Source organism: Thamnophis elegans, chromosome 16, assembly GCF_009769535.1.
Source record: "Thamnophis elegans isolate rThaEle1 chromosome 16, rThaEle1.pri, whole genome shotgun sequence".
Taxonomy (NCBI): Eukaryota; Metazoa; Chordata; class Lepidosauria; order Squamata; family Colubridae; genus Thamnophis; species Thamnophis elegans.
Genome location: NC_045556.1, coordinates 15,492,045 through 15,519,806, shown reverse-complemented (window position 1 = coordinate 15,519,806; position 27,762 = coordinate 15,492,045). Strand labels below are relative to the sequence as shown.

Below are 27,762 nucleotides of genomic sequence, written 5' to 3'. Positions count from 1 at the left end.
TACCACCTCAGCTCTTCTTTTTCTTTACCACAGGGCCAAAATATTTGATGACATCCGCCGTGTGGTCCAACCAGCTGATATAATCAAGCGAGTTGTCTTCAATTTAGACAGCTCTGAGTAAGTGAATTTTGTTAGCTGAGGCCATTGTTAGTGAGTCATGGACACTTGATGTCCTTCCTCCCCCTCTGCAGATTTATAAAATCTTCCCTGGAGGGTCCTCTTCTGGAGGCAGGATGAAGACAAAGCCAAGGTAGTGTGGTGACACTATACTTGGACTTGAACTGGAGGAACCCAGGTTCAAGTACTAACTAGTATGAAAATCTTGCTGTTAGTCTGGGGAGTAATTTTCTATCAGCCCAAACTTCCCCATAGGATTGTGGGTGTAGAGTTAAATGCACTGTGATCTCTATATAAGCCACCTTGTTCTCCCAGCAAAAAAAGGACAGACGTAAATACAATTGGAAACTTAATGGGAACCTAATCATTATGAACTACCTCTGTTTCTGTGAGTCCCAGTGCTTTCTACTATTTTTTCCAGTGGTGAACAGGTCTAGCTATTTCTCAGTCAGCTTTGCACTAATTGTGTTGCCTTTTGTTTCAGTTCTTTGCAGTCAGATCAACAAAACAGCTTAAAATTCTTTTCCAAATTTGAATCTGGGAATCTCCGCAAAGCCATCCAAGTGCGGGAGTAAGTATTGCAAATAGCCCCAGCAGAGTGTTCCAGGCCATTTAGGGAAAGGCCATGATGGAAGGCAAAGAGATGCTTATGATTTGCCAACATTATCTAGTGGGGAAAATTTGGATCATAATGTTTAACTTTTTCCAAATCCATCATATTAGTAGGGGAATATCTTCGCAGCACAGTTGTTAAGAAAAGTTATTTTCAGAAGACAGAAATGACCCAAGGAAGAAATTACTAGATTACCAGATTGATCATGCTCATTCTCAAAGTACTGTTTCAGGAGATCGACAGATGTTTGGCAGCTTCAGATGTTTCCCTAGCCTTATGTGGAATGCAGTGGTTTGGAGTTCCAGCCATTGAGCCAAACCACCATATATCTTAAGTCTAATGCTAAATAATCAGCTTATATCAGCAGATTGCACAGTCCTATGGTACATCTGGAGGGACGTGGTGCCTCAGTGGCTAAGACACTGAGCTTGTCAATCAGAAAGGTCAGCAGTTCTGCGGTTTGAATCCCTAGTGCCGCATAATGGAGTGAGCTCCCATTACTTGTCCCAGCTTCTGCCAACCTAGCAGTTCGAAAGCACGTAAAAAATGCAAGTAGAAAAATAGGAACCACCTTTGGTGGGAAGGTAGCAGCATTCCATGTGCCTTTGGCATTTAGTCATGCTGGCCACATGACCACGGAGACGTCTTCAGACAACACTGGCTCTTCAGCTTTGAAGCAAAGATGAACACTGCCCCCTAGAGTCTGGAACGACTAGCACATTTGTGCAAGGGGAACCTTTACCTTATGGTACATCTAGTTCTCATTGCATGCCAGATGACTAGGTCTCTATGTTTCTACTGTTCTCCTTGGCTAGCTATGTATCATGACTCTAATATGTGAGTTAATATTCCATGGATTCTGCCAATTGGTGTTCTCAAAAAAACTTGTTTTGTATCTTGTGGATGTTTTACACCCTGTTGTTGTGCTTTGTGATTCAGGTATGAATATGATTTGATCCTCAGTCCTGACATCAACAGTGCCCAGTACCATCAATGGTTCTACTTTGAGATCAGTGCCATGAAGGCTGCCATTCCTTACCACTTCAACGTCATCAACTGTGACAAGCCAAACAGCCAGTTTAATTATGGTAAGAGTTGTCATATTGCAGGAGGGGTTGGGCCCACTGTCCATGGTTAGACCCTTTTCTGGGAAAGTCAAGTGAATAAGCCCTTAAAACATGGGTTCTCCAGAGCTCTTCTATTTCACCTTTTATATTTTGTACTGAGATAGTTTTCATACTGGTGTCTAGTTATATGGCATTCCAACCACTTCCTTCCTTGGGCAGGTAAATTAAAGTGATAAATCTAAGTGATAAATTAAAATTCAGCAACAAAAATCCTCTTCTTTGATAGAATAAATTGAAAACTATATGTTTTCTTTCTCTGGCCATAAGACAAATGAGGGCATGGAGAGAAAATGAAAGATAGCCAAAGTGGAGAGAATGTAAAGTTGGAGTAAATCAATAGTTGTGAATAAGGATGGAAGACACCAAAGGGTGGCTCAGATGGTATTAACTTGTCATTTATTATTATGCTGCCATCCTATATAAGTGAAGTAAGAGGAGCAAAAAATAATCAGCTTGGTATAGTGATTAAAGGCTAGCCTAGGCTAGAGACTGGGAGACCAGTTCTAGTTCTGCCTTGTTCATGAAGCCAGCTGGATGATCTTGGGCCAATTACTCTCTCTCAGCCATAGAAAGAAGAAGGCAAAGGTCAACTATGTCTGAAAATATTGCCAAGAAAACTTGAGGGATATCACCATGGATATAACAGAAGTTACCTATGACCCGAAGGCAGAGGTGGTATTCAGCAGGTTCTGACCAGTTCTGGAGAATCGGTAGTGGACATTTTGAGTAGTTCGGAGAACCAGTAAATACCACCTCTGACTGGCCACACCCCCATCTATTCTCTGCCACCAAAGTCCCAGCTGATCGGGAGGAAATGGGGATTTTGCAATAACCTTCCCCTGGAGTGGGGAGGGAATAGAGATTTTACAGTAACCTTTCCCTGCCATGCCCACCAAGCCCTGCCCACCAAGACACGCCCACAGAACCAGTAGTAAAAATTTTTTTGAATCCTACCACTGCCCGAAGGCAAAAAAAGTCAGAAGACTCAAATCCTCATGTCTCAAGTATCAGCAACATGGGAGCCATAGAAAGGGAGTTTGGGTTTTTTGTCATTTGGAAACTTGGTTTTAACTCCTAGGAACGGAGCTTCTGAAAGACAATGCCCTCAATTACAGTGGAACTCTGAAATCACATAATACCAATTTTATTGCAATAGATTTCTTAATACTTTCTTTAATAATATAACTTGCATAAATTACAGCTGAGCTTGTTTTCAAACCCATCCATTTTTTAATTATAGTTTCCCCGGATCTTGCAATTTGGGGAAAGCAGTGAAAATTCTCTGTGAGAATTACTGTTGCCCTTTCTGCTACCAGATCCTGAAGGAGGGAAGCTCCATGTCCCAAATGAAATTTTTTTTTGGAAAGATGGGAGAGATACAGAAGGAGATGTGTGCTCTGGCCCCCTTGACTTCTGAAATCTGAAAAAGTGCTTGAGGTTTTGCTCAGCCAGATGTTCTTCTGCAATATTGGAAGTCTTGTGCAAGGCAGTTGTTCTCTCATAAGGCTTTCCTGCTGAAGAGAAGCAAGTCAGAACAGGGGTGGCAGCTTTATAAAATCAAAGTAATTTGGGGTTACGGCGCAGAGCCCAATAATGTACACTTTGATGTATATCTATCAGAGAAACGATGATGGCTTGGGTTCAAGAAAGTTAAAAACAGAAATAATATGGAAGGAGAACTTGTAGTCTCATATATAACATTGGGGCAATTTCAGTTGTGCAGGTTGAACAACCGATGTGCAGAACTATTCAAATATAAGATCAGCCATCAAAATGTACTACACAACAGTTTTTTATTTTCCCCAAATGGAAAACCATTTGGAGGTATCTGGAAATATCATTGAAGACATCAGAGGAGGTCAGGTCAATCAAGGTCATACAGTCTAGGATTGGCCCAAAAAGATTTTGCTTTGAATTTGCACAGCATTTTAGATTGTCAGCAGTGGAGGTGCATCAGGAAGTCCTTGTGATATTAAAAAAAATATTATTTCTGTCTTCATCCCTAAACTTATGACTATAATCATGTTGCTTGTATCTTTCAATTTATATTGTTTTATTTGTTTACTAGTACAATTTGATAGTTTAACCTTGACTATCACTAAGTGTTTTATCATTTTATTCTTGATGAATGTATTTTTATTCTCCTTATGTACACTGAGAGCATATGCACCAAAGGCAAATTCCTTGTGTGTTCAATCACACTTGGCTAATAAAGAATTCTATTCTATTCTATTCTATTCTATTCTATTCTATTCTCTTCTCCTCTCCTCTCCTCTACTCTACTCTACTCTACTCTACTCTACTCTACTCTACTCTAAACATGTCTACGTAAAACAGCTATTTCTATTCCACTGCAGCAGAAATCATATCACATTTTCCTCCTTCCCTTTTCTTTGTGTAGGTATGCAACCAGTCATGTATTCAGTGAAGGAAGCTCTGCAGGGCAGACCCCACTGGATTCGGGTGGGCTATGATATCAGTTATTATAAGTAAGTGTCTAGTATTCCTCTTCTTGTGTGACATTTGCGCCTCCTGCTAATTATAGTCATTCCCTATACTTCTGCCTATTAGTGCTACTTACTTCATTTTATTGCATACCTGTTTTACGGCTTTCCAAAATAATGGGTGATGTGTTGAGACTAACAGCATAACATTCTCAGCTAGCACGGCCACTCTGGAGATTCCCGTCCCCAAATATCTGAAGGACCTCAGGTTCTGGAAAGTAGTTTTGCAATTTCCCAGCAGTCCGCCAAACTAGAATTCCCCAAACAGGCTTTGCAAAACATGCAACAGCGGATTGTAGGATTGTCTTCTTTTTAAAGGAACTTTTTCAAGAAGTTCTTCAGTTCTGAAGAAATTGTTTGGATGAGAAGTGAAACGTCTTCAAGGAAAAACAAAGCAAGTTCAGTTGGCTCTTGAGGAAGCACCTTTGGGACAATCATGACCAGGATGAGTGGAAATCTCCATAGACAGACTGTAGGATTGGTGTGTTTGTGTGAGTGGTTCTCTTCTTTTTGAGATATCTAGCAACCTAGCCAGTTAGGAAACCCTCTTTGGCCCTTTTGTGATCTATTTATTAAGATAATTTATATAGCCGTCCAACTCACAGTCATTCCAAACTGCTTACAGAAGTAAAACCCTAAGTACAAAATCCAATAAACCCTCATCCCCCTGGCAGTAACAATCAAACAATCCTGTTGATGGACACTGTATCATCCTGAGGTCCCCAGGTTTGCCAGCAAAACAATATCTTCAGGGCCTTTCAAAAGTGTCCCAAGGTGAGGGCCATTCTTATCTCCATGGGGATGATGTTCCATAGAGAGGGAGTCACCATGGAGAAGACACTTCTTCTTGGTCGAAATAGATGGACCTCCTTAAGAGAAAGACTACCCTGCCTTCCCTCTCTAGTAGTCAAGTAGATGTAGCTGGAAAAAGACAGTCCTTCAAATAATGTGGTCCCTTCAAAGGACCTGTGATTCTGTTATTTCCAGTCTCTCTTAGCATGACTAGTTGTTTCTACCATAGCAGGTCTGTAAACAGATGCCAGCATATAGAATTTGATTACTGCCATAATAGCATTAAGAAAGCTGTTACTATGTCATGGTTAAATCACCGCTGACTGGTGCAATTAAATTATGGAAGTACAATTAAGTTCTTAATTGTAACCTGGTTGCAGATGATGGAATGGGGTTCTCCCCATTTCATTTTCCCTGGATGGGAAATAGAGTGAATTTAATTCCATAGTGCTCTGAACAGCTACAAATCTGTCATTGAATTTATGTTCCTGAATTTTAATTGTTCCAAAATCTATTTGGCACCTCAAATCTATTGCTGTTCTTATTCCATAATATTTCTTGGAAGCGTATTCTGAAGGTTATAGCTAGTATTATAGGGCTCAAATAACACCATCTATACTCCTTCCCCATCCAACCCGCCCCCCCCAAACCCCAACAATCCAACTTTTGCTGAACATTTGCAAAATCTCTCATTTTACTCATGTCCATAAAATTCTTGATGGGAGGGAAAATGTGGGGAGAAGCCATAACAATTATAAGTGCATATTCTCCAGTTACGGTAATTCTTAAATCCACCATTTTAACTGAAGTTGCTTAGGTTAGCTTAACATTTCAGATATTCCCATATGTTGAAGTTTTTAGTGAGGGGAAGCATGTCTTCTACTCCATTCTAAGCATTGGGTTTTGCATCTTACATCAAAGAAAGGAGGTGGCTTCAGATATTTGAGGTAGGCCAGTCATTGATGTAGTTGTTAGAAACCAGGAGACCTTGAATTCTAGTCCCACTTTAGGCATAAAGCCAGCTGGATGACCTTGGGCTTGTTCTTCTCTCTCAGTCCTAAGAAGAAGACAATGAAAACCTCTTCTGAAATCTTGCTAAGAAAATTGGATGGCTTGTCCATTCAGTTGCCAGGGCTCAAGACTTAACTCAAAATCTCATTCTCTTTGCAAATGTTGAGAAACAGCCACCCACTGAGTCTCTTATTTGCAGAATCTAATTGCAGAACCTTGAAAGCCTATCCCCACGATGGTGAACCTGTGGCATGCATGCCCAAAGTGGGACACGGAGCCATGTTGCCTGTGACACGTGGCATTGCCTGTTCCTCTTCTGGGTTTCTGGTGCATATGCGTGCATGATGATCAGCTGGTCTTTGTCCGTACAGTAGTGCCGGAAACTGGAAGAGTTGGTCTAGCAAGTTAATTTTCCGGTGTGGGAATGCCCCATGGGCAGCTCCTCTTCCAGGTCATGGCCCAGACAAGTGCGCATAGTGCACACGCACTCCATTTTCAGCACTTGGTGCTGAAAAAGTTCGCCATCACTGTCCTTTCCAAAACATTCACTACCCTCTTTTTGAGGACAACAGGTTTAAAGCCTCAATGTTCTGGATCTCCTTCCTAGGCATTTTGCTTTCTCTAGGCTGTGTAATCATTTTATTCCTCCCTCCTCTTCTTCAAGTCTAAAGACAAATCCCTGTAGAATAATAAAGGAAAATAATTTCCAATATGTATTCCTAAAGAGGCTTCTGGATATTAACTAGAAAAAAAATGGAGAGGACAACTTTCAGCCTTGGGATCCATGGTTCCACCACAAAACCGCGCTCGACTAAACTGCCTCTAACTAAACCGCGTAGCTGATGTTATCAACAGGGCGACAACAGCGCAGAGACAGAAGCACGCTGTAAACCCTAAACCTAAAATTAACCCCTAAAACTAAACCTAACCCCCCTAAACCTAATCCTAAACCTAACCCTAAACCTAACCCTTAACCTAATCCTAACCCTTAACCTAACCCTAAACCTAACCCTAAAGCTAACCCTAAACCTAACCCTTACCTTAAGTTGAATCGGCTTGCTTTCAAAGTGCTATTTAAAGTGCCCTTCTTTCTCCGTGCTGGCTTTTGTTGCCCTGTTGATGACGTCAGCGACGTGGTTTAATCAGGCGCGGCTTAGTCGAGCACGGTTTTGACGGGTCACGGGGATCCATGGCCTTTGCTCTCATTTTATGCAGAGAGTGACCGAATATCAGAAACTCACTGCAAGACTCCTGCTAGGAACCATCTGCAATAGTGTGCTAAATACACAGGGAGAGAAGGGCAATGTCAGGAAAAGAAAGTGAGAGGAGATGCCATTAATATGATGTCTGAAGACCCAGTTGGTATCTCTCAATCATACATTCCTTTCTCTTGTTAAAACATGCTGGTATTAATTCTGATCTAATCATCATACATTTTTCTATAGAGATTGCTGGGGTAATGCAAAGCACTTTGAACAGCTTGGTGTAATACTTAATTAGAATACTTTACGATGCAAAACTGAAGTTGAAGATGGTATCTGAAATCCATGCAGGTGGCACTTTTTTTTACAAGATTTTACTACAAACATAATATTACTGGGCTCTTGGAGCAGGGTCACTATAATCTGAATGATAATTTAATTAAATTTTGTTATTTCAGGAGAAATCCCTGGGAGAGGAAAGGGAGGGTTTATATAGCAAATGTTCTCCATTTGGGAATAAGAGTTAGAAAAACAAAACAAAACACAAGAGTGTGCCTTCAAACTTAACACTGATACAAAGTGGTCAAATGGTTATAGTTTCATAATGCTCTTTCTAATCCTTGTGCACTCTGTGATGGAGATGGGTGGTTTCTAAACAAGATGTAGTTGAACCAATAATTGTTCATTTGCCATAGTTCAAGTGGCCAAATCTATTCAACCTTGGTTGATCTTGGATAAGTAAATTGGAGTTATTGGTTAGAACTTGAATGGGGAACTTCCAAAGGATATCAAAGCTTTAGGCTACAGTAAAAATTCAGAAAAAGGGTTAAGAACAAACACTTCTGCATTACCACAACAAAACTACATTGATGAAGTCACTATCACTTGATTTCAACTCAAGAAACTATTTTTTACAATAGAATAGAATAGAATAGAATAGAACAGAACAGAACAGAAATTTATTGGCCAAGTGTGATTGGACACACAAGGAATTGGTCTTTGGTCCATATGCTCTTAGTGTACATAAGGAGAATAAAATACATTCACCAAGAATAAAAAGATACAACACAGTGATAATCAAGATTACTAAAAAGCTATCAAATTGTACTAGGAAGCAAATAAAAATAATATAAATTGAAAGATACAAGCAACATGGTTATAGTCATAAATAGGGAGAGATAGATACTAGGAAGGAAGAGAATAATAATAGCAATACAGTCTTAGTAAATTATTGACAGTGTTGTGGGAATTAGTTGTTAAGCAGAGTGATGGCATTTGGGAAAAAAACTGTCCTTGTATCTAGTTGTTCTGGTGTGCAGAGCCCTATAGCATTATTTTGAAAGTAGAAGTTGAAACAATTTATGTCCAGGATATGAGAGGTCTGTAGATATTTTCCCAGCCCTCTTTTTGACTCGTGCAGTGTACAGGTCCTCAATGGAAGGCAGGTCGGTAGCCATTGTTTTTTCTGCAGTCCTAATTATCCTTGGAAGTCTATATTTATCTTGTTTGGTTGAGGAGCCAAACCAGACAGTTATGGAGGTGCAGATGACAGATTCAATAATCCCTTTGAATTATTAATTATTATTAATAATAATAATAATAATAAGAAGAAGAAGAATAAGAATAAGAATAAGAAGTACTTTGGTTGTTGGTGCTACTGCCTCACTGAGTAGATCAGTAGATCAGATTGGCGGAGAACTATAAACATGGGAACCTGAAGCTTGACATGAAATACAAAATGGAATAATAGAACGTAATAATAGAAAACTAGCCCTGGGTTTGGAGGAGAAAAATTACAACAATCAGGGAAGGAGCTTAATAAAAGAATTCAGTTCAAATTAGAAGAAGCATTTGTGATCTTCTTCCTCACACTTGGTGGGGGACAAATAATATTCCACTCTTTTCTCGTATTCTTTCTTTTAAAATCATGACCTTTTAGCTGATTAATCACCTTTAACTTACAGCAATAGCTTGAGACGTAGCCGATCAGAAGTGAATGTCTAATGTCATAACTTCAAGCCTAATCACACAATGCTTTATCGCGCCAGACAGTTCATACAGTTATGTATTCTAATGGAATGATTGTATATGTTGCATAAAATGTGAGCCCGCTAGCTAGGGTGTTGTTGTATAATTTGTTATTCCTGTCTATGTAAAACATTTTCAAGTGAGGCCCCATAAGTAAGTAAGCAAGAAAGCAAGATTACCATAAGCAAAATGTCTCTTTAAGAATACAGAAATAATAAAAAAAAAGTTCATTGTTTTACAGTAGTCCTACTTACGCACTGCTGTGCATTTTTGATACAAGCATGCTCTGGATTTTAAGGAGGCCTGGGAAAACATATGCTTTCCAGTATTGGGAACATGCACTTTGCATGCTAAGGACCTTAGCTATGGGGTCCAGCTGCGACAGATCGCTGTCTGAAACTATGAAAAGTTATTATCAGCCAATATACACCCTATGAATATAGACGGACAATTTTCTGTTAGAAGCATTTCTCATGATTTTGGGTGGTGATTGATTTTAGCCAGGGGTGGGCTTCAAAAATTGTTGCAAGGGGTTCTTAGCCTAGTTGCTGGGTGGTTGTGGTCATGGTGGGCGTGGCCTAGTCAGCCTTCTGCATCATGGGGGGCATTTTTGCCTTCCCTGGGCTCTGGAGGCTTTTCTTGAGCCTCCGGGAGGGCAAAAACAGTCTTCCCAGGCTCCGAAGGCCCTCTGGAGGCTGGAAATGGGCCAGTTTCAGGCCTTCCTGAACTTTCAGTAGGTTCATTTTTCACCCTTCCTGAACCTCCTCTTGCGCCCTGCACTTACCTTCCCCCAAAACTGGCCACGTGGGAACTCCTGGGAGGAGCGGGGTTGTGTGGGCATGGCCAGCCAGGAGTGGGATTTGGGGGTTCTCTGAACTGCACAGAATCTTAGCTAGAGTTCTCCCCAACCCCTGTGAACCCCCAGCAGCCCACCCTTGATTTTAGCATAAAGTAACTCTGATAGCCCTTTGCAATTCAAGGGGTTGCATGATCGGATCCCATGTAATGCAGATCCCTCTCAGGCAGACTGGGTCTAGTGCAGAGATTCATGGCAAAGAGTCAACCGGTAGGCACCGTGATTAGTGGTGGCTTTGTTTGTGATTGGAGAACCTTTAAAATACACCAGCGTTTCTCTTCCGTATGCTGGGTTAACCTGTGTAGCGCATACAGTCTAATCGTTACTCATATCCTTTTTGCTCTGCATGGAGAAGCAGGGACAGTTCACTCACAAAGATGGATGTGACAATCACAGCCCTGGTCATGTGCCGTCTTCCCTTCTCCTCTCCAGAGCGATATTTTTATGTTACTGAGATTATTAGAAACATTTCTGTCAAAAGGGTCTTGGTGACAGCGCCATTCACTTGTTCTCCCCCTGTGCGAAGTGACAGGTGCTTGTAGGAAGGGACTTCGCCGCCAGAAAAATGATCACAGTAGCCTTTATAAAGTGATCAGACTTGCAGTTTGTTCTCTTGGCAACGGTTTGCATTGATTACACCAAGATCAGCACTGAAGACGTGCGGCAGTATCCAAATACAGAATCCCATCATTCTTTTCCAGTCTCTGGTGTAACCGCATCTGAGCAGAAGCAAAATGGGTGGTTTGAAGTTTGGCTAAATGGATGGGGATATGGGGTGGGGTTGAGCATCTGAAAAGTTGACCCCTGCTGTTGACTCCAGACCAAACCAAAGTTTTTTCTCAAGTTGACCTGTCCAAATTGCAAAATTAGGATTGCATTCTTCCAGATTTTTTCTTTTTCAGGTGATAGCCTGCCACTTAAGTAAGGTAAAGAATTAAAGATTTCCCCTGTCCAATTGTATCTGACTTTAGGGGGCAGTGTTCATTTCCATTTCTTAGCCGAGGGAACTAATGTTGTCTGAAGACACTTCTATGGTCATTGGCAGGGGTGGTATTCACTTATCTACTGGTTTGCAAATGTGAGCGTGCTTAGCCTTTTGCGCATGCGCTTTTGGTGAAAAAGGACCTAAATGGGATGCCATAATAGAGCTGGGGCGGCTGAGCAGGGCCATCAGTGATTTCTGCTACCGGTTTGGGTGAACTGGTCCAAATGATGGGCGGGAGCTGCGAGCGCCAAAAAAAGCGTGCTTTTTAAAAAAGCGTGCGGGACGCGGGAAAATGTATGAAAAAGCGGGGCTGTCCCACCAAATGCGGGACGTCTGGTCACCTTACACAAACCTTTTCACACTTAGTGACCATTTTTCACACTTAGCGACCGTTGAAGCATCCTCATGGTCACGTGATCAAAATTTTGATGTTTGGCAACAGATTCATATTTATGATGCTTTCAGTGTCCTGGGGTCATATAATCGCCTTGTGTGACCTTTTGACAAAATATAAAATTTTTAATCAAGCCGTCGCTGCGCCCCCCCCCCCCCGGTCAATGGTGTCCCTCTTTACCAATCTGAAAATCTGGTCACCTTAGGTTTGTGTGTTCTCCAACACAACTCTCGCAACGCTTCTCTGAACGTACTCGCTCTCCCAACGAGGAGCTTACCTAACACTGGTTATGGGCCCAGCACACTTCCAAATCAGCCAGAGATAGATAGGAATTGCACTGGGTTGTTTTAAACGGAGTAACAGCCTCTTTGCTTCTAATTTGGCTAGTTTAGCTGAGGAAGGAGGGATGGGAGGAATCACCAGATAACGTCTGCAAAGCACTTTGAACATTCTGCCACAGTAAGTGATGATAATAGCAACAATAATAATTAGGTTGATTATTAATTACAGGATAATGCCAGATGGAATAGGAGGAGGATGGAAGGCTTGAAGGAGAAAGATCTAACTTTGGGCTTTGACAGTTATAAAGTGACTATGTAGCCTTGGGCACTGTACTGCATGTTAATTGCATGGCTTTTTGTATAGTTATCTTCTTTTTAACTTTTTTTTTCCTCGGAGGGAAAAGTGTCCCAAGTTTGAAAGACATTTTAGGACAAGAACTACCTCAGTTTGTGTGTGTGTGTGTGTGGGGGGGGAGAGAAATCAAGAATTTTGCAAATCTTTTCTAACAGCAAATATTATTAACAGCTCACGAAAGCGTGTATGGCTTATAATAATATTGGTTGGTCAACAAAGGTGCTCCCAGATTCTTGACTTGTTGCCAAGAATAGAAGTAAATTCAACCGAGCTCAGAAATTTATGATCATTGAATCAGGCTAGTTGTGTGTGCATGTGTATGTGTATGTGTGTGTGTGTGTGTTTGTGTGTGTTATATTTAAGAAATATATATGGCTGCCCAACTCAGTCATGGTGACTCCGAGCAACTTATAGGAATAAAACCTCCAATGCGCCCAATCCACAGCACTGCATTGCAATTCTTCTGAAGTAGAAATCTGCATGAACAAGCAGTACCCATGACCCACGACAAAAGGTGAAGTAAGACCCTATCTACTTATAAGGCTCTTTTCTCAAGGTAACTAATAAGAAGTGAAGTTAAGCATTTCCGTGTACGTTGCTCTTTGGAAGATATATAAGAAACTGTCTTTTCTATAGGTTTTTGTCCAGGTGTTAGAAATTGTTATCTCTGTCTGGACCTTTTGGGCAAAATAAAGCTTATCTTGATCTCGCAGTCCTATCTCTTGATTTTCTGCAACATTTCAACATTTGCTAGACTGGTTTGGAGTGCCAGTTTGGTATAGTGATTAAATAATTAGGCTAGAAACAGGGGACTATGAATTCTACTCCTGCTTTAGGCAGAAAAGCCAGCTGGGTGAATTTGAGCCAGTCACTCTCTCTAAGCCCTAGGAAGCAGGCAATGGCAAACCACTTCAGAAAAACCTTGCCAAGAAAACTTCAGGGACTTGTCCAGACAGAATTAAAACCTGACTTTACACACACACACACACACACACACACACACACACAGAGAGAGAGAGAGAGAGAGAGAGACAGACACACACACACACAAACATATATGTGTGTGTGTGTGTGTGTGTGTATATAGATATACATAGATAGATAGATAGAGATAGATAGATAGATAGATAGATAGAGAGAGAGAGATACACACACACATATATATATATATGTGTGTGTGTGTGTTTGTGTGTGTAGATAGATATACATAGATAGATAGAGACACACACACACACACACATATATATATATCTGTGTGTGTATCTCTCTCTCTCTCTATCTCTATCTATCTATCTATGTATATCTATACACACAAACACACACATATATATGTTTGTGTGTGTGTCTGTGTGTCTGTGTGTCTGTGTGTCTATATATGTTGTATTTGTGCTGATAAATAATAGTGGTTAACACATCTGCCTAAGATGCAATACAGCACAGGTTCTAATCCCAGTAAGGGTATGGCTAGCTGATGAGAGCTAAATACCTTGAAATAGATCTACACTAATCTCCCTCTATTTATTTATCAGCACAAATACAACACAAATGTAACAAAGGCAATAGTAAAAATATTGGGTTTCTGTCTGGATGGTCTCTTGTGACGAGCCGATGAACAGATAATGGAAGCAGTTAGCTTCCTCCCATAATTGGGGCATACCAGGGGTTGTGACACTAAATATATACATTCTTCCCTGGCTTCAGCTGATAAGGAGGAGGACCTGTGGCTTAATGGTTAAGACGTCTGCCTAAGATGCAATACAGCACAGGTTCAAATCCCAGTAAGGGTATGGCTAGCTGATGAGAGCTAAATAGCTTGAAATAGATCTATACTAGTCTCCCTTTATTTATTTATCAGCACAAATACAACATATATATATATATATCCTCTGCAACATCCTCTGCATTTTGATTCTGAGACTAGCTTTAAGAGGTATAGCTTAAAATACAGAATGATATAATTGGAAGGGATGTTGGAGGCCTTCTAATCCAAGCCCCTGCTCAAGCAGAGGACCCTACATCATTTCAGACAAGTGACCATACAGTCTCTTCTTAAACATTTCCATTGGCGAAGCACCCACAACTTCTGAAGGCAAATCATTCCACTGGTTAATTGTCCTCACTGTCAGAAAATTTCTCCTTAGTTCTAGGTTGCTTCTCTCCTTGATTAGTTCCCATCCATAGCTTCTTGTCCTTCATTCTGGTGCTTTGGAGAAGAGGTTGACTCCCCTCTTTTTTGTGGTAATCCACTCAAATATTGGAGCACTGCTATCATGTCACTCCTAGTCCTTCTTTTCTCTAGACTAGCCATACCCAATTCAAATACAAAAAAATGAATTTGTGCTAAGAGATTCTTACTAATGTTTTTTTTAAGGAAAATCAAATTATCCTACCCCCCCATGTCAATACGTATGTAGGTGTGTGTTTGTGTGTGCATATCCATATAATCATTTAGAAATTTACTCCTTGAATAAAACTAAACTAGGCCATCCACCTGAAAAATCAATGACATGCATATGTTGGCAATTCAAACAGGATCTCTTGCATTATTATTATTTGATAGAGGGTTTTTTTGCATTTTGCAAAAAACAAGAACAAGAATAGCATCAATCAAAAAGTGAAAGGGAGAAAATCCACAGGGCACTTCGGAATAGGACATGTCAGCAGTGGGATAATTGGTGCTAGGTGGGGGAAATTATTGTCTAGAATGTCCTCAGGAATGCAATTTGCTATGATATTGTCTCTTTGAAATGCGTGAATTAGCTCTTCATCACACCTTTCACCATCAGCCTTGAAACTGTGTCTATTAAAAAAAATGCCCCCCCCCCCCAAAAGCAGAAAGCAAAAGTTGGTTGTAGAAAGAGAATTCTTGTGGTACCTTTTATCTTTTCTGCCTGCAAAAACAAGCAGAAAGGAAACGCAAGAGGTGCTCATACTCAGAGACAATCTGTATTTTGCTTTACAGTATTCATGGTGACTCAGTGGTTAAGACACTGAGCTTGTTGATTAGAAAGGTCGGAGGTTTGGCGGTTCGAATCCCTAGTGCCACATAATGGAGTGAGCTCCCGTTACTTGTCCCAGCTTCTGCCAACCTAGCAGTTCGAAAGCACGTAAAAAATGCAAGTAGAAAAATAGGGACCACCTTTGGTGGGAAGGTAACAGTGTTCCATGAGCCTTCGGCATTTTGTTATGCCAGCCACATGATCACAGAGACATCTTCGGACAGTGCTGGCTCTTTGGCTTTGAAACTGAGATGAACACCACCCCTTAGAATCAGGAATGACTGATACATATGTGCGAGGGGAACCTTTACGTTTACCTAATTCCTCCTTTCGACTCTGACCTAAGAGTCTGACCTGTCATTTGCCACCAATTTTATTGGTGATAAAAATCCCTTCTCTTCCAACTCTTTCCTTCTCAAGAAGTTATCAGAAAGTTAATTGTCAAATCAAATCTTTTATTGGGAAGTGTAATGAGTAATTTTATTGCACAGACTTAGGAATATGAATGAGTTCTGCCTATAACAACTCACAAGAAACCTGTCACATAACTTTGCTGGTTTCAAGATTCAGCTCTGGACCTACCACATTTTCAAGTCACTTTGCTCTGTGCTATTCTTTCCTTAGCCTTGAAATGATTGTCCACCTATCATTTGTGTCACAAAGACCTAATGTCTAATGTGAGAGTCAGGTCTCCTGGCTCATCAACTTCAGTTCCTTATAGAATCTGCTGTGTCCTTCAGAAACTTTATCAGGTCCAATTTTAGAGCAATGATTGGGGGTGAAGTTCTATCTGCCATGATAAATTATGATGGCCCTGAGGAATACATGGCTAAGGTAAATATGGTCTTCTGGAGAATTTTTTTTAAAAAAAATCTCAGTGAGATGGTGTCCAGCTTTGTGCCTACTAAATAAGTCATGGAAAAGATGATAGCCATTATATATTTTTCCCCTCCTTAGTCTGTCATCTGCACCTCTATTACTGTCTGGTTTCGTTCTACAACCCAACAAGACAAACACAGACTTCAGAGGATAATTAGAACTGCAGAAAAAACAATTACTACCAAACTGCCTTCCATTGAGAACTTGTACACTGCACGAGTCAAAAAGAGGGCTGTGAAAATATTTACAGTCCTCTCACATCCTGGACATAAATTGTTTCAACTCCTACCCTCAAAACAATGCTATAGAGCTCTGCACAGCAGAACAACTAGATACAAGGACAGTTTTTCCCCGAACGCCATCACTCTGCTGAACAAATAATTATTTCACCACTGTCAAACTATTCACTAAGGCTGCATTACTATTACTATTAATCTTCTCATTGTTCCTATCACCCATTTCCTCCCACTTATGACTGCAGGACTGTAATTTTGTTGCTTGTATCCTTACGATTTATATTGATATTGATTGTTTCCTGATTCCTTATTTGTATCTTATGACTATCATTAAGTGTTGTACTTTATGATTCTTGACAAATGTATCTTGTCTTTTTATGTACACTGAGAGCATCTGCATCAAAGTCAAACTCCTTGTGTGTCCAATCACACTTGGCCAATAAAGAATTCTATTCTAGATATTCAGTCCATCCAGAATTGGGGGGGGGGGGGGCAAAATGTTAAAGGCTGATAGAAGCAGAGGTGGTATTCAGAAGGTTCTGATCAGTTCTGGAGAACCGGTAGTGGAAATTTTGAGTAGTTTGGAGAACCGGCAAATGCCACCTCTGATTGGCCCTGCCCCCATCTATTCTCTGCCTCCTGAGTCCCAGCTGATTGGGAGAAAATTGGGATTTTGCAGTAACCTTCCCCTGGAGTGGGGTGGGAATGGAGATTCTACAGTATCCTTCCCCTGCCACGCCCATGAAGCCATGCCACACCCACCAAACTACGCCCACCGAACCGATAGTAAAAAAAAAAAGAATCCTACCACTGGATAGGCGGCCTGAAGACTGAATATCTCAGGGGTTTCTAGAGACACTGAATAGTGGCCACCAGAATGCTACTATTCCTACATGTCGTATCAACCTTTAAAAAAGGATCATGAAAACTCAACCTATTGACCTCCTACAAGGCACTAAATCTAAGAGATGGATTTAGGAAAGGACATACTGAAGCTTTTTCTGAGGAGAACCCCTCCAATTTGTGGCTTAGAATGATTCAGAAAGCACTGAGGGACACAATGTGGGAGAGAGAAACTAAATTCCAGGGATCCCATGGACTGAATTTCTCTGCATGTTTTGAACATGGGTCTCAACCACGGCTAAGCTCCTTTGCTTTTATTTGCATGGGTCTGCCTCAAACCAGAATAAGGAAGCTTTGAAAGTAGAATTTGACTCAATAGATAGAGAGCATGAGGGGATATTCCATTCCCAGCAATCCTACTATGTCATGGAGGATAGGAAGATCACCTTTCTGCACCACCAGAAGTAATTTTATCACCTTGTCACCTTACTGGAAAAATAACAAGAATGAACTTTTCCGATGTCCAAAAGTGCTTTTCAAAAGACATTTTTCTTCTCATCCAAGAAGCTTCTTCAGTTTGGAATGAAGAAGCTTCTTGGATGAGAAATGAAATGTCTTCAAGGACAAAAGCAACAAAGAAATCCAGTTTTGAAAAGCACCTTTGGGACCATGATCTGGTTGACTGAGAATCTCCACAGAACGTTTCCTATATTTTCCTCCAAAGCTTGTACACTCTACCCTCGTTTTAAAATCTTACCTTCTTGGTTTTGAAGGCAGTCAAGAAAGCCACTTAGTAGTGTTTTTTCTCTTCCTTTTCTGTTCAGGAACCACTACCGAAACTGTGCCCCAGCAGCGGCAGGAGGTCCTCGTGGGAAGTCATGCTATACTCTCACCTTCAGCCTCGTTTTCCCTCACCAGGAAGATGTTTGCTACCTGGCCTACCATTATCCATACACCTACTCTACCATGATGGTAATGCTGCTTTTCTAGACTTTGAAGGGAAGGCTGCATGTCACAGTTGGCCAAAACTGATGGTTAACAAGCATATGGCTATTTGGCTTAATGTGTTATGTAAACCTAGCTATGGACTGCATAGTAGCTGGGCTCTAACTAGTTTGTAAATGTAAGGTTAACCCTCTCTCGAGTTGAGTTAAATTGTTAGTAATTTCATCAGTGGTGGGTTTCAAAAATTGTTCGAACCTACTCTGTGGGTGTGGCCTCCTTTGTGGGAGTGGCTTGCCGCCCATGTGACCGGATGGGAGTGGCTTGCTGCCCATGTGACCGGATATGAAGATGCCGACGACACTTGTCAGAACCACCTTAAATTACCTCACACACAGCACTGGCATGCATAAGAATAGGATGTAAACTTGTTTTTTAAAAGGCATCTTTGGTTTGCGTTAAAACAACTTCAACACACACAATGTTCTGATTGCACCACAAACGCAGTAGTCATCCTTACCTTTCACAGAGGCACTGAGTTTTATAAATATGAGCATGATAGTGTAGAATAATCATATCCAAGGACCAGTGGTGGGTTTCAAAAAATTTTGGAACCTCTTCTGTAGGTGCGGCCTGCTTTCCGGGTCCACTGGTGGAACCTCTTCTAACTGATTCGGTAGATTTGACGAACTGGTTCTACTGAATAGGTGTGAACTGGTAGGAACCCACCTCTGAATTTCATGTATAAATTCATATATTGTTTTGTGGGTAACCATATTTAAGTGGCTTGCTATAGACCTTCTCGGTGGTTTGCTTTCCAGGTTTACCCTATAGCTCTAAGATTATCAAGTAATCTCCCATTTAATACAAGTCAGGTATAATTTTTCTTGCCTTGCTGAGATCAGCTAGGATTAGGGTGCTGCCATCTATTGTTGGCGAGTAATTTGTAGCTGAATTGTAATAGTGGTGTAATGGATTTCAGGCTAATTCTGCCCCCTGCCAGGAATTTGATCCTGACCCACTCAGCCTTCCACCTTTTTGAGGTCAGTAAAATGAGGACTCAGATTGTTGAGGGCAAGATGTTGACTCTGTGATACACTTAGAAAGGGCTGTAAGGTACTATGAAGCAATATATACCATGTTTTCCCAAAAATAAGACCTCCCTGGATAATAAGCCCAATCAGGCTTTTAAGCGCATGCACTAAAATAAGCCCTCCCCCAAAATATTGCAACACAGCAGCAGCCATGAGGTAACCACGCTTGCTGTCTCCTGCACCTCAAAGATAATAATATCTCACTGAAAATAAGGCCAAATGCTTATTTCAGGGGTAAAAAAAAGACCCTGTCTTATTTTGGGGAAACATGGGTAAGTCTAAGTGCTATTGCTATTTCTATAATTTCTTGCATGGTTGGGCAGTTCATGCAAAATTGAGGCCTTCTTTTTAGGATATGTGATAATTTCCAGGGTCAGATAACATATTTAGAGTGCCTTTGTACACTCAGTTGCAGAGGTGGTCAAAATGAAATCAATGTATTCAGTATGCAAATTGGATCCCAGATTTTGCAAGAAGGATTAAGAGAGATCCATCGTCTGAATACAGCTCATTAATTCAGATAATATTAATGCCCGTCTAATGAAAAAATCTAATGACGTCATGGGAAGAGCGAGGTTAGGTCAGCTGAGAGTCAGGAGGATGTTTCTCGATTTATTAGACAGCCAGTCAAGGCTCTGAGGTGAACTAGATGGTGTCCATTTTATTCAGCAAGATTTGGCTGTATGGAAATATCAGTGGATGAGAAAGTGTTAAAAGGAAAATCAAAATAAGGAGGCCTGTTGTGTAAACACTGCTTCAAAAATTACCAACAAAGGAGTTTTTGCTTTACATTTCTTTTTTTTTTTTAAGGAAAGAAATGCTTCTGAAGTTAGGAGGAGCTTTAGCTTAATTTTAGATTATGCTTCCAATGAATACAAGATTCAGTTGCTGCTGTACTGAGATACAGAGAAACATTCATTTCCTGACATTGCCTGAATCATAATTTCAGTGGATATCTCTGAAGAGATAACTTTGACCGGGGTCACTTAAATAACTCACAGATTTTTATTACCCCTGCAAAGCTTTTTTAAAAAAAATTCAGTAAAAACCAATTTCATTTTTACAGACTGCATGATTCCCACCCACCCCAAAAGAAAAACAAATTTCATACATGTGCATCACTAGGTTTTCTTTTTCAGCCTCTGTTTGTACAAGTGTGTGTGTGTGTGTGTGTGTGTGTGTTTGTGTGTGTGTGTGTAGGTATCATGGGTGCATCTTCTTCCCCCTTTTTGTCTTCAGAGCGGTAATGAATTCTAAGTGGTTTTGCAACCCAGGAACTCAATTACCTGCACTAGGCATTTCGAAAGGCAATAAAATTCCATATGGAAACTGACTTGGAAACTCTTCACAATCTAATATGCATTTAATAACTGCAGACATATTTACAGCACCCTGAGAAGAAGCTGCGTGAAAGACTGGCATTGAATCGTACCATTTCTTTTGAGTCAGAACCAACTGTGTTTTCTTCAAGATGATAACTTCAAATACCGTAACTGCTGATACATCCTTGCTTGCCCAAGCAAGCCAAAACCTCCATCTTTTCATTCAAAAAACACAACAATGCAGAAGGACAGAGCTTTGGTTCAGTCTAATCCAATTTTTTTTTACTATGATCAGTAAAGTATTTCAGGCAGATTTTTCCCCCTGATTTTTTTTTCCATATTGAAGATGGCAGAGACCGAACCAAAGTATTCTGACCTAGGCTTCCCAAGAGCAGGAAGCAAACTCCTTGTCCCAACAGAAACCCCTTTTATTAATTTACTGTGAATTCTGCTCATTCACATTCAGCAAAGTCTTTCAAGGAAGGATTTACAGTCACAGACTTTATCTGGCTTGGAGAGCTGCCAGGCTGATATCTACAGAACTTGGCAAGGAGTCTCAGAGAGACACGAACCAAGCAAACTAAGACTCTCCTGAAAACTCCACCCCCCTTTTGCTCCTCTTTTATTTCCTCTGGGAGGGGCCATTCACCATCCACCTGTGGCCTTACTCTCAAGTCGACCCCTGTTCTTTAGCTGTTCCCTTCATCTGGTAATTCTGCGCCTGAACACACTGGGAACAGGCTCCAGCTGTTCTTCTGCCTCACTGATGTCTGACTCTGAAGGCAGCTGATAACTGGCATATGGCTCTGGCCCCCTCTCTGCCTCTGACACAGAGCCTCATCAGAGCCTTCCCCAGACTTCATGACTGGCCCATGTTCCTCCCCAATCTCCTCACTTTCTGAATCTGCAGCCAGTTCTGCTGGCTGCTGGTGGGCCGTAACACAAAGATTTCCTAAATGCAAAAACATTTCCTCTACAGCCCGCTTTGCAATTTGCTCAGGGTCAGGAGGTTCAGCGAAAGAAAGTCAGAGACAGACCCAGAGAATGACCTGAAGGAACAGAACTAATAACAAAATCATTTATCTTTCCACTCCCGCAGCTAGGGTGAATAGGTAGTTTAAGTGACTCTCAGTCTGGGTTTTAGGGGCAGGGAGAAGACACTAGACGTAAGTGAAATGGCAATGATCACAATCCCCACATTGTAATACAATGCACAGGTTGTTCAATTGTCATTGGTTTTGCTTCTTTTCAGCAGAATCTGTGAAGATTGGGAGAAGAGAGATACAGAGTAAGAAGAAGAATATTTGTAGCTCAGGGTTGAAATGAGAAGCCCTTGGTGTTCTCTGAGCTTGGCTGTTTTCTTGGCAGATGTTTCTTTACCTAAACTAGGTGACATCATCAATGCTAATACAATGTTTTCCCCAAAATAAGACAGGGTGTAATGGCTCCTCTCCTAACTTGAGAAAGTGAAGACTCTTGAAACGGATTATTTCAAAAGGAACCTTTAATCAAGCAGGATGGAAACCATTAGAAGCAAAGCAGCATCTGAAAACCTTTAGGCCATGCAAATGGGATTAACCTGATAATGATCCCTCCCCTTTGTCCGAATGCAGATTCTGACCAATACACAAATGTGAATATGCTTCCTTAACTCTTCTGCCCTGGGAGTCAATAAAGCACACATTCCCATGGCTATCTCTAGTTAGACATCAAAGTTATATATCCCACATGGCTACCATAAACATCCCTCCAGAGATGTTGGGACCTTCAGTCTCCCGGTGACAGGAAACCAGTTGTAAAGTTGTAAAACTCAGTTGTTTCAGATGTAGCTAATGATTTAACTCCGAGGCTCCCCTCCTCCCAATTGAATGGCAATATCACTTTTAGGGATCTGACACAGGGTCTTATTTTCTTTTAACCCCCAAAATAAGCACTTGGCTTTATTTTTGGGGAGGTCTTATTATTTTTGAGGTGGTGAGCGTGGTCACCTCATGGCTGCTGCTGTGTTGCAATATTTTCAGGAGGCCTTATTTTTTGAGGAGGGCTTATTTTAGCACATGTGCTCAAAAGCCCATTTGGGCTTATTATTTGGGAAGGTCTTATTTTGGGAGAAACAGTGTAAGAAGTGATTCCTCAAATGATGTTACTTAGTTTGGATAATGAAATGTCTGTAAGGAAGCAACAAAGCCCAGAGAGAATAGAATAGAATGTAGAATAGAATGAATGAATCAGCTGGAAGGGACCTTGGAGGTCTTCTAGTCCAACACCCTGCCCAAGCAGGACCCCTCAGAGTAGATGTTGTCTTTCTTTCTGCAGCTTCTGGTGCTCAGCTACCACTCAACTTGCCAAGCTGTCTGTGATTCTGGAGTGTGGATAGTACAATTGAAGCATGTCTACTAAGAGGGTAGCAGTCTAGTTAGAAGATTCAGGCAGTTGTAGTTCAACATCTGTGCAAGGCTAAGACATGCTAGTAGAGAAAACCTGACTTAGCTAAGTTGTGAGAAGGCTGGTGCCTCAAAGGGAGGAACGAGGCATTATATCAAATTAAATGCAATATTAAATAATATTATATCATTTCCAAGCAAAAGGCCTTCATATTTGGTTTCATACTGTAACTGCACTCCATCATTTATCAGCAAGCAGCCAGGAGACCTTTAAATAAGAGAATAGTTTGAATAATTGTTCATGGCATGTTCCCATTATTTAAGGACATTTTCTTGCTTCCTATTATCATAATGTTGAAATCAGGATTCATACAATAAAATTGTTGACAAACAATAAGAGGAGAAAGAGAGAGCGGGAGAGAGAGAGGGAGGGAGGGAGGGAGGGAAGGAAGGAAGGAAATTGTCCTCTGTTAGCTTATGTCATTAACAGTGAGAAGTCTGCCCATGGATCTAGGACTTCCAATTATATATATATATATACTCTACAAGGTGTTGGACTAGATGGTTTCTTTCAGCAGGACATTTTGTAAACTATTACATTTTCATGTTTCAATTTTTACAGTCCCACCTTGACATTTTGGAGCAAACCAGGAATACAAAGAAAGTCTTCTTCAAGAGGCAGACCCTTTGCCACACTTTAGCAGGAAATGCATGCCCTCTGCTTACTATCACTGCCATGCCTGAATCGGAAAGCAGGAATGACCTGGAGCAGTTCCGTAAGTCAGTTCTCTCATTTGCTTTTTACTCGACCCCCCTCTTGATCTTGAGTAATGTACATCTGAATATCACAAATGGCATCCAGGAAAACCGTGAGCTGGGTTGACATAGTTCATCCATTTTCATTGCTGTTGAGAAAAGCTCATGTTAGAGAGGTGCCTTGAAGGTGTGCTTGTGGAAAGAGAAAGGTTTGGATCCAAATCATACATTCCATGAGAGAGTTATCTGGATTGATTGTTGTTCAGTGTGCTGTGTGAACCTGTTGTGGCTCGCCAGCAGCCAGCAGAGCTGGCAGCAGATTCGGACAGTGAGGAGGTTGGGGAGGAACATGGGCCAGTCCTGGAGTCTGGGGAAGGCTCTCATGGGGGCTCTGTGTTAGAGGCAGAGAGGGAGCCAGAGCCGTATGCCAGTTATCAGCTGCTTCAGAGTCAGACATCAATGAGGCGGGTGAACAGCTGGATCCTGTTCCCTGTGTGTGCATGTGCAGAGTTGCCAGACAAAGGGAATAGGTAAAGAACAGGGGTCAACATGAGAGTAAGGCCACAGGTGGACGATGAATGGCCCCTCTGAGAGGCAGTAAAAGAGGAGCGAAAAGGAAGTGGAGTTTGCAGGAGACAATTAGTTCACTTAATTGTTTCGTGACTCTCTGAGATTCCTTGCCAAGTTTTGCAGATATCGGCCTGGCAGCTCTCCAAACTAAATAAGGTCTGTGACTGTAAATCCTCCCTTGAAAGACTTTTAATAAAAGGTTTTTTTGTCAGGACAAGGAGTTTGCTTCACGCTCTTGGGAAGCCTAGGTCAGAACACTTTGGTTCGATTCCTGCCATCTTCAATATGAAAAAAAAAATCAGGGGAAAAAAATCTGCCACTATATAGTTAAATGTAATTCAATGTAAGATATGCATAGTTTTGTTGCAATGATGCAGACAATTTTTAAAAATATTATTGGACAATATGAGACAAAAAAGACCATGTCATGTTCAGACTTGCATTGTAGCAAGGCTTAATTATTATCTACATTTTAAAATAGTTTTTATTAAATATTGAAAAAAGAAGAAGATATCGTCAAACACGGTAGCTTCAGAAAGAATTATCTACATTTTTGTTTCATTGAAGCAACATGGAGAATTACAGCTTTTGGGACCTTTGATTTATTTGCTTTGACTTTATAGATGTTCTCTAATTTGCAGAACAAGGAAATTGTTATGAAAGGTTTCTTTTGTATGTTTCAAAATGATAAATGCAGCTCAGATTTGCAAAAATGCAATAAGAGGTGGAAAGGTCTTGTTGAAAGAAAGAGAGGAAATGTTTTCAGATTAGCCTTTGCTACTTGACAATTGACCATGTGGACACCAGCTGGTGTCTGGCCATGAAGGGAAAAATAGAGATGCTGCTGGCAATTCTGCTTTTATTATTATTATTGGTCAGTCTTCAACTCTTTCCATTCCTAATGAATGATGTGATTCTTTTTTCCCCCCTGGGATTACACCCTTTCATATTTTATTTTACAGTTAAGCTTGGATTCACTCATTGTGTTAAATATGATTTGGATTTCACAAACTATGAACCCAGCTATTTTGGCTTATAACCCTGATTCATGCTTTAGCATGCTGTGCAAATTTAGCCAATTTAGGTGTATTCAGTAAATCATGTGGAACACCCTAGTTTAACATGATATGTGAACTCAGCCTGATGCGGCTTCCTTAGAGAATTATTTGCATAGATACACAATATTTATAGATAACCAAGCTGGGAAATAATTTAATTGTTCAGCTTTTATAAATGGATTGCTTGCCCACATCTGTATGTTTTTTAAGGTGAATTGGCTGAGAATTCATGAGACTATTATCCTGCTTGTTGATGTTGGTTTTTTGGGGAGCAGATAAGAAGTGGTATGGAAGCACATTTCTGGATCCCATATGGCATTATTACCAATGTATATCTGACTTTTATAGCATGATTAGATTCAAAAAAGTCTTAGCAGCTATCATGGAGTTGCCTATGTGTGAAGTTGGTAGATATAGCAATAGCAATAGCACTAAGAGTTATATACCGCTGCACAGTTCTTTACAGCCCTCTCTAAGCAGTTTACAGAGTCAGCCTATTGCCCCCCCTCCCCCAATCATTTTACCCACCTCGGAAGGAGAGAAGGCTGAGTCAGCCTGGAGCCTGGTGAGATTCAAACTGCCAAATTGCAGTCAGCCAGCAGTCAGCAGAAGTAACCTGCAGTGCCGCATTCTAACCACTGCGCCACCTCAGCTCTACAAATTTATTTAATAATAAATAAATAAATGAAGTGTTTTTCTTCCCGGGATAAAGGTGAAAGTGGTGTCTCTTGTGCAGAGGTGATATTCAGGAGGTTCTGACCAGTTCTGGAGAACCAGCAGCTGAAATTTTGAGTAGTTTGGAGAAGTGGCAAATAACACCCCTGGCTGGCCTCGCCCCTATCCTCTGCCTCCCAAGTCCAAGCTAATGGGGAGGAAATGGGGATTTTGCAGTAACCTTCCCCTGGAGTGGGGAGGGAATGGAGATTTTACAGTATCCTTCCCCTGCCACACCCACCAAGCCATGCCCACAGAACCAGTAATAATTTTTTTTGAATCCCACCACTGGTCTTGTGTACACAAACTAGCTGAACTGTCCCTCACACTTTATTTCAATATATGAGACAACATCCCATACGGCCTATAGGAGAAGAAAGTAGCTGAGAAGTTATTGGATAAGCAACGTGGTTTCCAAGCTTTGCCCTCCAGTTTATTGCTATTGTTTCTCACCCAAATAGAGGGAAGTGAAAGTTTCAAGAATAAAAGGCAACACAGGAAATTGCGATGGAATATGGTAGAGATAAGAATGGTTTGCAAAGATACAAATGTATGGGGAAGTATAATGCCTAGTGTTAAATGTAAACAACATTTTTAATGGGTTTTTTTCCCATCAAATCTTGTAAACTGCCCAAACTTGTAAAGAGGATAAGTAACTTCTAAATGGATGAATAAATCAAGTATCAGAGAGAGCATTCAGAGAGACAAAACCCAACATTTCCTAGAGAACAAGTCAGAAAGTGATGTCAGAGGACAAGAAACCTTAACGAAGGTATAAGATCTGAGTTTCAGAAGTTAGTGGAAAATTACCTCTGCCTTATGAGTTTCTTGGTGTTAATAACTAAGCCTGAGGTCCTTCAATCAGCTCTGTCTAACTTGCTACCCTCTATGGCTTGGGAGAATAAAAAGTTCTAATGCCAGAGAACTGTTTGAAATATCTAAAGTGTACCTGGTTGAAAAAAGACCTGCCTATCTCAGCTTACCTATACTACATATATTTTCAAGACATTCTGAAACTAGCACTGCAGTTCATCAAGACTTGAGTCTATGGAGATGCTCAATCACCCAGGTCAAGGTTGTCCTAAAGGTGCTTTTCCAAAAGGCAACTGGAACTTTGTTTTTCCTTGAAGACATTTCACTTCTCATCCAAAAAGCTTCTTGGGTGAAAAGCGAAACATTTTCAAGCAAAAAAAAAAAAAAAAAAAAAAAACACACCAAGTTGCCTTTTGGAAAAGCACCTTCAGTAGATCAACTGAGGTTTCTCCACTGGTGTATAGACCAAGCTGCTTGTGCTCTCTTGCTAGATGTCCCAGGTTGGACCTGCCATTGGTGTCATGGTGGCTTAAAACATCTGTTTCTGAACTTCTTGAGTTTGCCTATTGTTCTACTTAGCTTCTGCAATAATTTCTTATTCCTTATCAACAACAGAATATGGCCAAGAGGAGAGACAAGCCACTCTAATATTGGACTCTTATGAACAAACCTATTAAGAAGTGTATGTTTTATACATCCCAGCGCCACAGCTCTTTTCTAATTCTAGAGATATGGATCAATTCTCACAAGCTACCTGAGCCTGCTTATTAAAATGTCATTCTGTTTCTAGAAAAAGAAGAAGAGCCATCTTAGAATTAATTGAGCTTTGTCTCTCAAATGTTCTTGTGCTGACTTCCCAGAAAGTCAATTTGGTCATTCCATTCCGT

General features: G+C 40.8%; 1 protein-coding gene across 1 annotated transcript in view; it reads left to right on the top strand.

Annotated features, from left to right (window-relative positions):
- The window catches only part of AGBL1 (ATP/GTP binding protein like 1), a 391,004-nt gene that overhangs the window by 60,022 nt on the left and 303,220 nt on the right, over positions 1–27,762 (top strand). The window contains exons 12-17 of the mRNA XM_032233152.1: positions 34–117; positions 602–688; positions 1,670–1,818; positions 4,259–4,346; positions 18,047–18,194; positions 23,587–23,740. Coding sequence (XP_032089043.1) covers positions 34–117; positions 602–688; positions 1,670–1,818; positions 4,259–4,346; positions 18,047–18,194; positions 23,587–23,740 — 710 coding nt within the window. The remainder of the gene's footprint in view (positions 1–33; positions 118–601; positions 689–1,669; positions 1,819–4,258; positions 4,347–18,046; positions 18,195–23,586; positions 23,741–27,762) is intronic.